The sequence below is a fragment of the Pipistrellus kuhlii genome, unplaced genomic scaffold (assembly GCF_014108245.1).
Source record: "Pipistrellus kuhlii isolate mPipKuh1 unplaced genomic scaffold, mPipKuh1.p scaffold_m20_p_6, whole genome shotgun sequence".
Lineage (NCBI taxonomy): Eukaryota > Metazoa > Chordata > Mammalia > Chiroptera > Vespertilionidae > Pipistrellus > Pipistrellus kuhlii.
The window spans coordinates 24,800,361-24,816,264 of NW_023425562.1; the positions used below are offsets into that span (position 1 = coordinate 24,800,361).

At 45.5% G+C, this 15,904-nt stretch overlaps 1 protein-coding gene and 1 pseudogene across 1 annotated transcript; both read right to left on the minus strand.

Annotated features, from left to right (window-relative positions):
• Positions 1-419: 419 nt before the first annotated feature.
• On the minus strand, positions 420-15,171 carry SEC61A1 (SEC61 translocon subunit alpha 1). Its single transcript, XM_036418032.2, has 12 exons — positions 15,001-15,171; positions 14,673-14,740; positions 11,520-11,585; positions 11,341-11,419; positions 10,272-10,403; positions 7,485-7,594; positions 7,040-7,193; positions 5,400-5,560; positions 3,924-4,121; positions 3,450-3,641; positions 3,042-3,118; positions 420-2,408 (listed from the first exon to the last, which is right to left on the minus strand). Exons 1-12 carry the CDS (start codon positions 15,005-15,007, stop codon positions 2,222-2,224), a joined length of 1,431 nt encoding a protein of 476 aa, XP_036273925.1. The 5' UTR covers positions 15,008-15,171; the 3' UTR covers positions 420-2,221.
• On the minus strand, positions 9,244-10,244 carry LOC118707800 (annotated as a pseudogene).
• Positions 15,172-15,904: the final 733 nt, after the last annotated feature.

The window sequence follows — 15,904 nt, forward strand, 5'->3', positions numbered from 1 at the left end:
AAGTTTTCCAGGCAAAATGTCTTTCTGAAGAGGAACTTGCACCAAGGGGAGGCCTTGGGCACCTTGTAAAAAATCAGGGCCCACCCTAGCCAGTTTGGCTCAGTGGATAGAGCATCAGCCTGCGGACTGAAAGGTTCCAGGTTCAATTCCGGTCAAGGGCACATGTCTGGGTTGTGGGCTCGATCCCCACTGGGGGACTTGCAAGAGGCAGCCGATCCATGATTCTCTCTCATTATGGATGTTTCTATCATTCTCCCTCTACCTTCCTCTCTGAAATCAATGAAAATGTATTAAAAAAAAAAAAAAAAAAAAAAAAAAAGCAAAGAATCAGGACCCTACCAAGCCTAAGCCTCAGGTGTCTTCTCTCACAGGCCTTCTTGGGAATGAAAGGGTATTGAAAACCAAAAGACATGAACAAATGGCTTGTAAAAACGTTGGCTTTATTTGTTACTTTTCACCTTATCTCAGTTATGCCATTTTGGCGTCCACAGTGACAGTCCCTGGAAGCTGAGGTTAGCCCTGACCCACTGTGGTTATTAACCAGAGCCTGAGCCTGAGCCCATAGGGCCCCCTGATGACCACAGGCTGCAGGCAGGGATGTGGGGCTCCTGCCTTGAGGCTGCAGGATTCCTATGGGTGGGGCCGAGGAGACCAAGTATAGCGGAGGTCTCGGCTCAGGACTGGGTCTGACAAGGCCGCGTGTGACATGGTGTTATGCCCTGGACTGGGGGTGGGGACAGGCCCCTCGTGGTTCTGTGGCTGACTTGCCGGGAGGTTTTAAGCAAGTTACTTCTTGTCCCTTGGTCAGTCTATGTTTTGGTTGTACTGCCAGTGAGAACTCCTGGGAGCCTCCTGACTCAGGTGTCCAGTTTGCCACGTCTACTGACTCAGGACCACCTCTCTGTGCTTCAGAAGCCAGTGTGTACCTGTGCTGGAGGGACACTGCTCCCCACAGGGCTGGTGCTCCCTTCTTAGAACTGGGGCTCCCTCCAGTGAGAATGCCACAGGCCTGCAGTGCCTTACTGCCAGACACTGCCAGGCACTTGTCCTTCAGAGGGACCTCCCTAAACTTCTTAAAAAACGTTCCAATTCCTAAGATCTAGATCCCCTGTTATTGCAAACAAAATTCATTTTATACATAATAGAAGTCTTTTATATCAAACATCAAAGCAACTTACAAGCTCTCTGACCCTAACTGCCTCACAGATCTCAGGTCTAAGCCCTTCTTTTCTGGGAAGCCGAGGGAAGAGAGTGGTGACCTGTGAACCAAGTAAGTCACTGTCTCTCCATGTCTGAGCACCTGCCACTGTGCCTCCCCTTGCTCGGGCTGAGTGGGGGGTGAAGGAACCACGAGGAAGCAGGTCCAGTGACAACTGGAAGAACTAGACAGACATCACTTCAGGGATTCACCACACAATGTTTGCCTAGCTTGGCCAGGCACAACTTCATATGCTAAAGAATCCCAACTCGCCCCAGCTGGTGGCTCAGTAGGTTGGAGCATTGTCCCATACATCAAATAGGTTGTGGGTTTGATCCCCAGTTGGAGCATTTACGAGAGGCAACAGATCGATGTTTCTCTCTCTCTAAAAATCAATAAACATATCCTCAGGTGAGGATAAAAAGATGGCCCAAAAGTGTCTGCCAGGAAATTCATCCCTCTTTAAAAACTGCTTTTAAAGGAGAAGACAATTGTGTCATCCAGAGAACCAGTTATAAGTAGATGTTTCTACCCCTGACCATGAGGGGACATGCTAATGAGTCTTCCACATCTGCCAGAAAACACATGGTCTGCTCCCAGCCTCACACCTACTACCACAATGAAATGTAGTCCTTTCAACAATGTTTGTGCTTCTAACCACTAAGTTATTCCCTTGTAGGGAACAGCTGGGACCACTGCAGCCGCCTATGGCACTGAGAAGGTGCAAAGGTTAAAACAAAGGTTACGTGGACACATGAGTACAGTCATTTATCCTCCCAACCTCTGGCCTTCAGGTGAATAAAACCTCATTTCTATAGTTATTTTGCCAATGCCAGAATAGAAAGCAAAATTTCAAATGGGAAATTTCTAGCACTTTACAAAGTGGAATGAAAGAATATGAAATTAAAAAAAAAAAAAATTAAAGGTCCACATGCCATAGCAGCACCCCGTGCTGGATTCGTTGCTCCCTTCCTTGGCAACTCCAGAGCATGGCTTCTCTTCCTGGTCCAGGGGAGACATGGCTCAGAACAGAAGGGCCCCCATGCTGCCAACCTCGCTCTGCTCCTTTACAAAGATTTCAAAGTACTGGTAGATGATTGTGACCGCGAGCAGGATCCCAGTTCCAGATCCGATGGCACCCAGGAAGTCAGCCAGAACGGAGAGGGCCCCAATACACAGCCCCCCGAAGGCAGCAGCAGTGGGGATGTACCTGGGGAGGAGGAGATGAGTCAGCAAGGTGCCACCACATAAATACCTTTAGCATGGCCCACCTCTGACTCAGCCTACATGCCTACTTACCTCTGATTTAGGAACCTAACTCCTGTAGAGGTCATTACGCTACCTTCTTGAAACTTTAATGCTCACATACCATTAGGTCTAGACTAGGACTGCTGTCCAGTAAGTGGACACACAAGCCACATGTGGCCAGTGAAATATGACTAGTCCAAGTTGAGATATTAAAGTTGTCACACTAGATTTTGAAGACAAAAACATAAAATATCTAATGATTTTCCTTACATTAATTACACATTTTTACTTTTTAAAATGTGATTACTAGAAAATGTAAGAGTTCTTAAGCGGCTTGCATTTTATCTCTCCTGAACAATGTGCTGTAAATCTAGAGAATTCTCATTAAGAGAATGAACAAAATTGTCTCCTGTTCCTGCTAGGAATCAAAAAAACAATCTGAAACTGGCAATGCTGGTTTTCTTGTGGACACAAGGATCTTTTCTACCCGGGATAAGATTTAATTAACCAGAAATCTCTAAGCCCTATCAAGATGCTTGATGTGTAAGAAAACTACAATTATGAGAAAACCACTAGGACCCAGGGCCAGCCTCACCGATTGAGTTCATGGACCATGGAAGTCTCTCGGTGGCCTCTCATCACCATCTGCTGCTCCTTCAGCTGCTTTGCGACCTGAATGATGCCCAAAGAGAAGACAATGTTCAGTTTTAAGTTTGAAATTGACGGCCAGGTAGACATTCCATAGTGGCTCTAAACACAGGTTTCCTTCTTTAGCATACTAGTAACACTTACACAGACAATTTAAAAACTGCTCCAAAGAAGTCTAGTTTTAGTTGGCTCCACCTCCCCAGGTGAGCATTAATTTACCCCTGGGCTCGTCTATGGCCGTAAACGCTTCGGCCTAATGAGGAGGAAGTGGCTGCAGGTGTTCACAGACCACTTACACCAGTGACATGCGAGAGCTACTGCTTCCTGGTTTAATTAAACTGTAACTTATACTTACATCTTTGGCGGAGGAGCCTGAGACCTCGATCCATGTTTTGGAGAAGAACGCACACGAGCCCAGCATGAACACTATGTATACAACGGCATGGACAGGGTCTTCTAACACGGAGCCAAAAGATTCTGGGGGGGACAGGTAATAGCACAGACCACCGACTGGATAAGCTCGTGCTGGGCCCCCAGAGGATGTATCCTGGGAAGAACACACAGAGAGCTGGTGAGTGCTGTTTCATTATACCTTAGTATAAGGACAGAAGTAGTTCTGAGCAGATGAAAAGGGACACAATTTTACTCAAGTGTCCACAGTGCCATTTTCTTATTGAAAAGAGAACTTAATGTGCTGAATTAAATTGTAAAAGGCATGGTTAGGAAATATCTTTGGGTAAAATGTTTGGTCACAAGGCAGGCACCTGGATGCACACCACCGTAAGTAGCTACAGCATTAAAATGCATTTCTTCAAGCAGCCATACTTACAGACCAGGTGCCCAGCAGGCTGACCAGCAGATTGCCACTGAAGCGGGCTGACAACATCTGGGAGATGACGTACAGGTTGGACACCAGGGCAGACTGCAGGATGATGGGGATGTTGGAGGTGTAGAAAAGCTTGATAGGGTAGGTGTTGTACTGGCCGCGGTAACGAGCCGACTTGATGGGCAGGTCCACTCGGAAGCCCTGAGAAGCCAAACAAAGCAGAGCACCCTCATGCCTCATGCCGGTGTCTGCACAGACGCAGCCCGGTTGGGATGGCAGGACCTACATTGGTTCCAGGCTCGCATGTCCTTTCCTCACACATCACTACCCTCAGGGCCACTTAACTGAGGGTTCCCAGAAAGGCTTCAAAATGCACCAAAGCCCAGTACACTGGAATAATCCCATTTTTGTCAAAAACAAACAAACAAACAAGCAACCCGAAGTCCATCACATTAAATCTGCACCAATGTGGACCATAGAAGAGCCTGAAGGACACGTGCCCCGTAAGTCCTAACAGTGGTCTCTTTGGTGGTCGCCTCTCCTGTGCTCTTACAGTGGCCTCAGGACACGGCCACCATGGCCTCCACCTCACACCCCACAGCAGTCTTTTCCGATGTTTTAAATCATAAACAGAAAAGCTAAGCTTTTCTATGAATACAGCCCCTCCCTCTGAAACCATTGGAGAATAGAAAGGTTTTCTTTTATATTATTTTTATATACTCCAAGTGTCTAGAACAGGATTCAGTATAAAATATATAAAATAAAAATTTAATGACCTAACTTCAAATACCCACACCAAGCTTATGGTGCACTAAAGCTTATTAATTAGGCATCTGATTAAGTCTCAGCTGAAGGAACAGACTGTCTGGTCCTCAGAAAAAGCACTTGGTGGTATAATGACCTTCCTATAAGCACTAAGCTGTCTTTTCCATTGCCATCCCTTCTTTTCAATAATTATCAGAATGGCTGATGAGTAAATATAAAGACTAATCTAACTACCGAAGAGCAACTGACAGCTCAGGTCTCTTACTCACAGGCAAGTGGCAGAGCTAATAATTTGAAGGTTGAGAACTCTCAAGAGGAAGGGCCTTTTCTAGAATGACACGACCTACAAATACACTATAAGCTTTGGGTAAGATGGTGCTGAAGCTTTAGAGTTTGATGACTTTTCACTTCTCTTGAACTAGGAACTTAAAAGATTTATCTTCTTTATCTGTTGCTGTGCCCAACCCAAAGGAGCATGTAATCTCAGAAATGTTGCATCTGCCTCAGTCTGTCCAGTTCAGGCAGGTCCCCATGACTCGATGGAACACACTTGCCCAGCTCACATGGAAGCCTGCTCCTTTCAGATGCCATCCCATCACTTCAATACTATACAGTGATGCACACCCCCCTGGGTGCGGGTGAGGGCGCACACACCAAGACATTCCAAAACTTAAACCGGACCACCAGGTCTCCCTGTGGTGGGTCTGGACGCACCTGGAAGTAGATGACCACTGCAAAGACAAAGATGGTGGCAATCAGATTCATGAGATTGGGGAGGTTCTGGCGGTAGAAGGCCTCTCGAAGGGCTCGGACCTTGTCAGTGCGTGTGGCCAGCAGATGAAACAGTGCGATGATGGCACCTTCAAATTCCATCCCTGTCGGTAAAGGAGGGGACACACGTGGTAAGGAGACAAACAGCTTCTTAGAGAGGAAAACAGAGTTAGTTTTGAGATCCATGGTGCCTATTCCTTTAACCACAGGAGTACAGTGGCATTTTCTCCTTCCTCATTTCTATTTCTCAGTAGAGATTTCAACCTGCAGAAAGGCGCTAGTCTACCCTTTTGAGTTCTCACTTTGTTAGCATGTGAGTCAATGGCCACCAGACGTGTGAAATGATGATCAATTATAAAACCACCAAAGCAAGACCAGCTGAAGAGGTCCTACACTGAAGTGTGGCTCGGAGCTGCCCACTCATTTCCGCGGAAAATCCCAGGCAGCAGAGCATCCCCAGCTTTCAGGCTGCCTCTGACAAGGGGGGATGGGCTTGACTTCTCTGCTCCTTACACTGATGAACAAGCAGAAAGGACAACATGCATGCCTACCACAGAGCCTGATTCAGTCAGTACACAACTCGTAGGAAAGGGTGCTGAAAGAGCCAGGAAGCAGAGCAGCTTACTGAGGGACTGAAGGAATCAAGAGCAAGAATGGGTACATGGCCCGAGGATTAGGCAGCAGACCCAAGTGAGGGGGAGTTGGGGAGCTGGGCTTAGAAAGCTTATAAAATTTCAAGAACTTACTGAAGTTAAACCCCCAACTAAAGTAAGAAGCAGGAGCACTGTATTGCTCTATGTTCCCCGAGGAGAGTGTAACTCTCCCACAATGAAAATCTGGCCTCCTGCAGGGAGCCATGTCCAGAGCTGTGCTCTGTGGGCAGGTGGGAGGTCCTGATATCAGTACTGTGACGGGCACCTGCATACTGCCCCACGAGGGCACTTTCCTCATGTTTCTAACACATGATGGTGGAACACCTGGGCTCCTCCTGCTCGCTATTCCTGGACCATTTCATGCTATTTCTCATTTCATCCTGGCAACCGAGGCTGCGAGGTAGAGAGATTTGCCCCAAACCACTATCTACTCCTAACAGGAACAGCCAGGAGGTGAAGGCCAAGTTCAGGTCTCTTACACAAAGTTGCTTCTTGCATGACCAAGAGAGTTGGCTGGTTCAGTGATTTCATTTGTAGAAACTTATTCACTGAAAGCAACCGCCAAAATACAGAAACATGAATGCATGAGGCTGTTCACTGTTTCTGTTGCAGTAACAACCCAAACTGGAAATGACCTACATGTCCATCGGAAGACTACTTCAATAAATGCTGCTCATCCTTGCCAAGAAAAAAGAGGCAGGATTCCGTACTCTGGCAAGGTAAACATTTGTGAAATACTCTGACATGGAATATGTAAGTTACGTATCATTGGGAGCAGAAGCCCGTGTTTAAAAATACACACAGAAGAATCAGAAGAAATGTACCTAAAACGCAGCTGCTGCTTCTTTGGAACGGGCTCTTTGGTCTTCTGCTTTGCACATGGCCATTTTTTCACCGACCCCTGTCCCTCGGAGATCCCAGGGCGCTTACCTCGGCCAGTGTTGACAGTGGTGGGGCTGAATGCTTTCCACACGATGGTCTCACAGATGTTAGTGGCAATAAAGAGGGAGATTCCAGAGCCCAGGCCATACCCTTTTTGCAGAAGTTCATCCAAAAGCAGGACAATTAAGCCAGCGACAAAGAGCTGTAAATAAAAAAATGAAAGTAAAGAAACCCAAATAGGCTGCATTCCTGTTCCCTACAGGCGTGGCCCTTTCCTCCCCTGGAAAAGGGGCTTCTCTGATATAAATGCTGAAGGCTGAGTAGACAACAGACAGCAAGGCCTTCCTCTGTTGAGTTTAAAGAGGCCAACACAGGTGCTGTGGCTCCTTCTCCATAGAAGTTTATTTTATGCATGGTTCCGGGTTGCCATTTGGAAAGTCTGAGTGAGTGTGAGGAGCTACTTAGATGGGAAGAATGTCAGCATAACAATTACCTGAATGGTGATTAACAGGCAGATTCCAGCACCCATTTCAGAAGGGTCCCCATACATTCCCGTCATCACATACACAATAGACTGGCCAATGGTAATGATCATGCCAAATACTAGAAAAAAAAAACACAAAAAAACTATGTTCTCAAAGTGGGATATTACACAGTCATAGAGGAAACAGTTACTGAACACTTAGTCTGTACAAAGCACTAAGAACAAAGATGAATAATACTAATACTGCCACCCTGGCTGGTGTGGCTCAGTTGTTGACCTGAACCCTGCCGCCAATGATTTCCTAGTTCAATGTTAAAAAACAGAGAGGCGCTCTGGTCAGGTAGCTCAGTTAGTTAGAGTGTCATCCCGATATGCCAAGATTGTGGGTTCGATCCCTGGTCAGGGCATATTCAAGAAGCAACCAATAAATGAATAAATAAGTGGAACAAATTGATGTTTCTCTTTCTCTCTCTTCTTCCCTGCTCCCTCCCAAAAAATCAGTAAGAAAAAACCTCAACCTCTTATGCTACCTTCTTCCCTTCCCCAAATACCTCAGCCAAATGGTTTTGATGGATAAGCTAATATTTCTAATTTCACAATTAGAAAAAGGTCTTCTTGTCAATTTCAAGAATTAGCATCTTTTTTCATATGTTCAAGAAGAGGAAAACTTAAAGATAATGAGATGAAAAAATGAAGTTTGCACAATTACTCTCAGAAAAAAAAGAGGGACTGAGGAAAGAACAAAAATATTTGAAGATTCATGGTCAGAAAATATCCAAATATAAAAACGACAAAGCCTACAGATTTAAGAAGCTCAATGCACACAAAACATTTGGATAATTATAATAAAGAAAACCATACCAAAACATCTAGATACCAAAATGCTAAAAACCAATGAGGAAAAAAAAAAATCTTAAAGAAGGTTGAGAACAAGAGGAAAGAAGAATGATAGATAGCAGAAACCCTCGAAAACTAAAAGATAAAAAATAACATCTTAAATAGTAAAAGACCATCAACTTAGAATTCTATATGCAGCAAAAGCACCTTTTGAATGAAAGTGAAATACTTTGAATAAGCTGAGGCAATTTACACAGAAAACCTGCATTTCAAATACTAAAAGTTTATGAGGCAAAGAAAAATTATAGCAGAAGGCTACAGATAGAAGGTTGGAACCACACAATGGCATGAAGAGCACTAGGAATGGTAGATATTAGTTATACAAAAGACTTTCCCCCTCATTTTGTAAACGGAAGTGACAATAAATTGTGGAATTCATAAAAAAAAAATAAAAAAAAGAATTAACATCTCTAAGAATAATCTAGGTATATGCTCCAATGAAAAGGGTTTCCCTTCTCAACCAGTTTACATCCCCCAACATGGGAGTTTTGGTAACTTATCAACTGGTTTAGTTCTTTGTTGGGAACCCCTTGGCTTGTAAGTTTTCTCCCTTCATAGAAGGCCCTTTGCTTTTCTCCCCAAAGTGCAGAATGTGTTGCCTTGAAACACTTATCTTTCTTCCCCTCCACTGAAATGGGTGTGCAAACTGTTATGGCATGGAACAGCTTTAAAGCACTGGGCTGCTAGCCGAAACTGGTTTGGCTCAGTGGATAGAGCGTCAGCCTGCGGACTGAAAGGTCCCAGGTTCGATTCTGGTCAAGGACATGTATCTTGGTTGCAGGCACATCCCCAGTAGGAGGTGTGCAAGAGGCAGCTGATGGATGATTCTCTCGACGATGTTTCTAACTCTCTCTTTCCCTCTCTCTGTAAAAAATCAACAAAATATATTTAAAAAAAATAAAGCACTGGGCTACTGTAGGGCACAGAAACTAGGCTGGCTCTTCAAAGGACATCTTCTCAAGGCGCCTCTGTAGCTTCAAGACAAGTAGAACTCCTTCCCTTTCCCACTTGAAACCCACAGTGAGGTGTGACAGGGGCTGGTACCAGCAGAGTTTTTGTCATGATCTTCTGAGGGGTAGGAATACCACATCAGCATAGAAGGATTTGACAACCTGGGGGCACTAGACAGTGGCTTCTTTGGCAGGGACCAGGTCAGCCTCATCAAACATGAGTTCTCCACTGGATTCTGCAGCTCTAATAATCAGCTCTGGCTCCAAACCCCAGGCAAAGCCTCGGGGCTTTTGACTCTTCCTTCTTCTTCTGTTTGCTCTCCTCTCTTAGCTTCAGAATCAGAGTTAGCCTCCCTCTCACTTCTCTGTCTCATATGCTGTTTTCTGTGACTAGACAAACTCAGCTGTGAGGTTGGGGCAATCCGGGTTCTCTTTTGGCTCCCATGCGTTACCTTCATCTGCGAACCCCTTCCACTCTAGCAGGTACCCCACCTTTGCCATTACCTTTCAACGGCTGAGCACTATGCCCACTATAGTCCTCTTCCTTCTCTTCTAGCACCTCCTCCACTTTCTTCTTGTTTTGTTCCCCCTCCCCTCAATAGAGCCCACCCATACTCTGGTTTAAAGGATGACACACTGCTCAGAGCAGTGCCCAAACGCACAAGAGGAATTGGGCCACACTACTGGCACCCAGTGTTGGGCAGCTGGAGGAGAGGTGCCCAGAAAAATAACAGGCCACTGGCCACAGTTGAGCTCCTAACTGAATCAGCGAATCACAGGCCCCAGCCAATGGCCCGGCCTGAGAAGTGTTTTCTTGCTAACACAAGCCACGAAGCACCTGCAGGGTTGGTGGGGCAATGAAGTTACACTGTACAAAGAAAAACTGTTTTGATGTCCCAAATTCAAATTCTCCACTAGACATTTGAACATCACTGAAAATCTCACTCACACTTTTGGGCTCCGTTAAAGAGGGCTCGGTCTTTTGGGGTGTCACCAACTTCAATTATTTTGGCGCCAGCCAAGAGCTGCATGATGAGGCCGGAGGTGACAATGGGAGAGATACCCAGCTCCATCAATGTGCCTGAGGACAGGGGAGGCAAAACAGCCCACATTAGTTTGGAAAAACAACACTTTATTAAGAAAATGAATGAGCAAAATCTGACTGTGTACCCTTACACAAAACTAGTGTGCTTCAGTTTGCTAGCAGCATTTAATTTAGAGAATGACCCCAAAATATAAACAATTACAGTGTAATTCAATTCATTCTATTCAGTTGGCCAGACCACATCTTATTCTGTATCAGAAGTCACATGGCTTTTAAACAGATAGTTGCATTAAATTCACCATAAACAGATTCATTCTGTTTTTACAGAGATAAGGTTTGTCTCTTCATCAGTTATTAAAAAGGATAACATTCAAATAATCCCCAAGTCTGAAAAGGAAGCCTATACAATTGTATCTAGTTGTGAATAAACTTCTACTTTCATTACGGCTAAATACATCCAACTGATTTTATTTGAACTATATTATATTTAAAAAATAGGTTAATTAAAAGTGGTACTGACATAAACGTTCAAAATCCCCCACCCCCACGGGTAATTAGAGTGTATAAAACACTGTTAGATATTTTTATACATATAGCAATATAACCTATAGATATGAAAAAGATGCAGCTGAGAAACAAATATATATTCTAAAGGTTATCAAAACACAAGAAAGTCAGGTAGAAATATTATTATTTCAGTTGTTGAAAAAACATTCTAGTTTTTCCTATTCTCTACGACATACTCAATCTTGTTATTACAGGTTTTACACTGCATTCCTATGCAATTCTGAATACGTTGACATGCCTCGATGCTGAATTCGGCATTTACTGTACTAAGGCTATTCAGCACAGCACACTGACATTCTTCCCAAACACTCTGAGTTTCACATACAGCCAAAGCCTGTAATTTAACTAAAAAAGGCCAGTTAAGCCCACATTGTACAGAAAGAGGCGCAGAGAGCTAGAGTTCCACCTCTATTAGAGGCGAGGATCACTCTTATCCAATAGAAAGGGTCGGCAGAATCTGAAGACATGATGCCAAACAGGGGGATCTGGAAACAAGCATACAGAAAGGCGTCAGCACACTTATCTCCAGCCCTCTCTGACCTCCCCCCTCCCCGCCTCGATACAGGAACGGGAAATCTGGCTTACCTGGCAGCACACCAAGAAAATAAAGAGGGTAATAGCGGTCCATAGCACTTTCTCCTTAAACTGAATCTATGTAGAAGAGAAAGAAATAAGGCAAGAAGTTACTTTCATAAGCAAATTAAGAGAAATCAACTCAGATTAGAGCTCTTTTTCTGTTCATCAGAAAGGTAAGCCGTGCCGAGACCGGTTTGGCTCAATGGATAGAGCGTCGGCTTGGGGACTGAAGGGTCCCGGGTTCGATTCCGGTCAAGGGCATGTACCTTGGTTGCGGGCATATCCCCAGTAGGGGGTGTGCAAGAGGCAGCTGATCGATGACTCTCTCTCATCGACGTTTCTAGCTCTCTATCTCTCTCCCTTCCTCTCTGTACAAAATCAATAAAATATATTAAAAAAAAAAAAGAAGAAAAAAAAAAAAAAAAAAAGGTAAGCCGTGCCCTAACCGGTTTGGCTCAGTGGATAGAGCATCAGCCTGCGGACTGAATGGTCCCAGGTTCGATTCCGGTCAAGGGCATATACCTTGGTTGTGGGCACATCCCCAATAGGGGGTGTGCAGGAGGCAGCTGATTGATGTTGCTCTCTCATTGTTGTTTCTAACTCTCTATCCCTTTCCCTTCCTCTCTATAAAAAAATCAATATATATATATTTTTAAAAAGTAAGCCTCATACGCCAAACCATGTACCAAATATTCATGTCAAAATACAAGTACTTGTATACATATAGGCTTTCTATATGCAAGGACCTTCATATGCATCATTTCAGTGGACCCTTGCACTCCATAGCTCCTATTTTTATTTAACAATGAGAAAATTGATTTTAGAAAGGCTGAAGTGAGTTTCATATGCTCTTAACCCTTAGTATTAACAGTTTAGGATCAAGTTCAAGTTCGAGATCAAAGAATGTTGCCATAGAAAGAGATTTTGCTATTTTGGAGTCAGCCAATTTGGAATTTGTGATTGTTTAATACGCAGTATATTTTCTATGAATTAAGGATAAAACAATGTAATAAACAATATGGGGAGGAGGACAAGGAGAATTGCAAGTTCAACCCATTCACTAATTACTAGTAGCATCGATCTAGGACTTTTCCAATAAAAAGGGTCTTATCCAATAGAAAGAAGACATGATGCCAAACAGGGGGATCTCTTCAGGTATGTAAGTAGAATAGGTTTACATTTCAGAATCATTTTACAGATGACTACTAAGAACCATGAGAAAAGTTTAGATGTCCTGCCCAGGGCGCCTCTGGTACTAAGTGGGAATCCTTCTGGGTCTTCTGCTTCTAAAACTCAGTGTCTTTGTTAGTACTTGATGCCTACACTGCAAGAATAGCTTTAAAAGGCTTAAAAACACAGTAATATTGTACAGAATACGGATCTTTATGCGGAAATGCCTTGTGAGTTACAATATTAAGTGAACAAAACTTGTTCTTTGAAATGATTCTTTTTTTAATCCTCACATGAGAATATGTTTCCATTAGTTCCTAGAGAGAGAGGAAAGGAGGAAAGGAAGAAGGAAGGGAGGGGAGAGGAAAAGAGAGTAGGAAGTGGAGAAGAAGGAGGAAAGGAGGAAGGGAGGGAGGGAGGAAGGGAAGGAGGAAAGGAGGGAGGGAGAGAGAAATCAGTCGGTTGGGTCAGATCGGTTGCCTCCCATATGTTCCCTGACCAGGATCTAATCTGAAACCTTTTGGTGAATGGGACAACACTCCAACCAACTGAGCCACCTGGCCAGGGCTGAAATGATTTTTTATGGGAAAAACGAGTGGACAATTTTTACAAGATTCCTCTTTTGTTAATAACCAAGTCTTTCATGAATGCAGCCAAACTTAACAGGAAAACATCAAAAGCTGTTTATTCAAGTCTTGTCTACTTTATCTTTTAAACAGCTCCTAAATCTATCCTTACCTCCTAGCCCACTCCCATAGATCACTCTCTATTGCAAAAGCCTCTAAACCACTCCAATCCTCTACCCTGCTTTCAAGGCAAATTTCTAATGTCTGGCTCCGATTGCTTCCCACCTACCCTCTGAGTTCCAACCTGCTTGTCTTCATTGCCTTTGCACATTACACATTCTTTACGCCTGAAATTCCTCTCCCTTGCTTCCAGAAAATTTCTATTCTTCCCGCAAAACCACCATCAGAAATCACATCTTCCGGAGTTAACCCCTTTTGAAGCCATTGCTGTATCTTGCCCATATTTCCACTACTCCGTCTATCACACTTACTAGTAAGCTATAAGGCCAATCAATGTCACACAGCTAGTAAGAGGTTGTTGGAAGGGTGGGTCCCAGGTTTGCCTGTCTCCAGAGCCAAGCCCTTTCTACCATGCTGGGGGGTGGGGTTGGGGGTGGGGGTGGGGTGCCAAGGGAAGAGCTTTGCATATTAGCCCATCAAAGGGGTACAAAACAAAGACCACACACAGAAAAGACTCCAAGAACCCAAGTGTCCATGTTGATGTCAAGTACATATATGTGAATGCATGAACAACAGCCTGAAAAGAATGTGAAGACAAAATATACTCCTATTCTTTAAGAACCCAATGACAGCTTTCCTTACATGGGCAACACTCACTATCTTGTAGTTATCCATGTAGCAGCAGAAATTCTGACAAAGATGCAATATAAGTCCACACTTCTATTTTTCCATGTTTTAGTGTACCTGCTGTAAAAAGCAGGGCTCACAAAATGCCTTTACTCACAGGTGATTTGGCAGCCTACATAAAAAGTTTTGAGCGGAATAAAGTGACTGCTTTTAGCTTTTTAGCAGCTGGCTACAAAAACCTAGAAAAACCCAACTGTATCTGCTCCTGTTGGAGGTGAAGAGGGAAAGGTGACCGAACCTGAGTATCCTAGGGCTTTTGAGGCCTTACTCATTCACTGCCAGGGTCAATTTTGGGGACAGAGCACAATCGAGACTTTGCTCACAGGAGTAACATCCACAAAGGATGCTCTGGATAAAGCACGATGGGTTAGGTGGAAATTCCCACACAAGGAGGTCACCTTTCGACAAAGCTCAGGAGTACATACAACTATACTCTAGTCTAGGGGGAAAGAGAAGGGAGAGAGTTCCCATTGGCATGTTGAAGCCATATTTAATTGTACTGTAAACTTCAAGCATCCAGTTTCACAAAGCCTCCTTTGACAGCGATTTGGGGACTTACCTTTCTTTCGGGCTTCTGAATTTCCGGCAAGATGACACAGAAGGGTTTGATGACTTCCAGAAACTTGACTTTGATGGAAAAAAACAAAACCACAAAAGAAGAATTAGGGCTGGGAGAACCTTTCGCGCTACCCGGGTAAGCTTCCGCCCAGCTTGTGTAGGGCAGGAGGTAGGGGGCAGGGGAGCAGACCGAGTACCAGAACTCATGGGAACCCCGAGGGCCTGGGATCGGGGCAGGCCCGGTGGGCGGGCACCTGCCCGGACCGGTGAGGGGAAAGGGGGACTGGGTTCCACCCGGGCGCCACCAGGGCTGCCCCCTAGGGACTCACTCGCCATGGCGGCGGCTGCTCGGACTCCGGGTCCTGCTTAGGCTCCACTCCGCTCCGCGCGAGGCGACGCTGCCCGCGGCTCAGCCAGCAGCCCGGGAGCAGCACCTCCGCCGAGAGAGACACGTCAGTGATAGCCCTGGGATGAGTGGAGCGGGGCGGAGCCGGGACCGGGCGCAGGCCGCAGGCCGCTTCCGCTTCCTGCCACGCGCTGAGAGCTGGCCCACGCGCCGCGCCGCCTCCGCGGGGACTTCAACTCCCAGCATGCAACGGGGCCCTCGGAGCCTGTCCGGAATAGGACGCTGAGCCTGCGGGGTGGGGCCGCGGAGAGCGGCGCGGGGCACGCCGGGACGGGGAGTGTGTGGCTGGACGGACTTGGTTACGCGAGAGCTGGAGGGGAAGGAATGACTGGTCGCAGCTCAACGGTAGACGCTTCCTGCGCCCACGGCTCTGCGAGCGAGGCCGAGTCCGGGCCACTTCTTTGCTGTTCACAGCACTTACAATTTTTGAATTAGTGAATAGACTGTAAGCTCCTTTGAGCAGACTGTGTCCCAGCGCTAACCATTCTGGCACCTAGTAGATACTCGGCTCATCGGCCGACATCCTCGTTGGCAGAGTTATTTAGCAAACTCCGGGGCCTGTCCTGGACGCCAGAAATGACTTCTGCCCAGCTCTGCCATCGGGACGAATAGGATGAGTGCACGGAGAGACAGACAGACAGTCAGCGAAGAGCGGGGGCAGCTAAGGAAACGGTCTGGTCTAAGAGCTTGAGTAGTCCAGTTGCTTCTGTGCCAGACGCAGACGGATTCTGGCGAGGAGAAAGGAAGGAGGGTGCTCTCAGATTGTTAACATGAGGAACCCGTTGTGAGGAAGACATGGTGTGACTGCTTAAGATCTATGGGGAAAG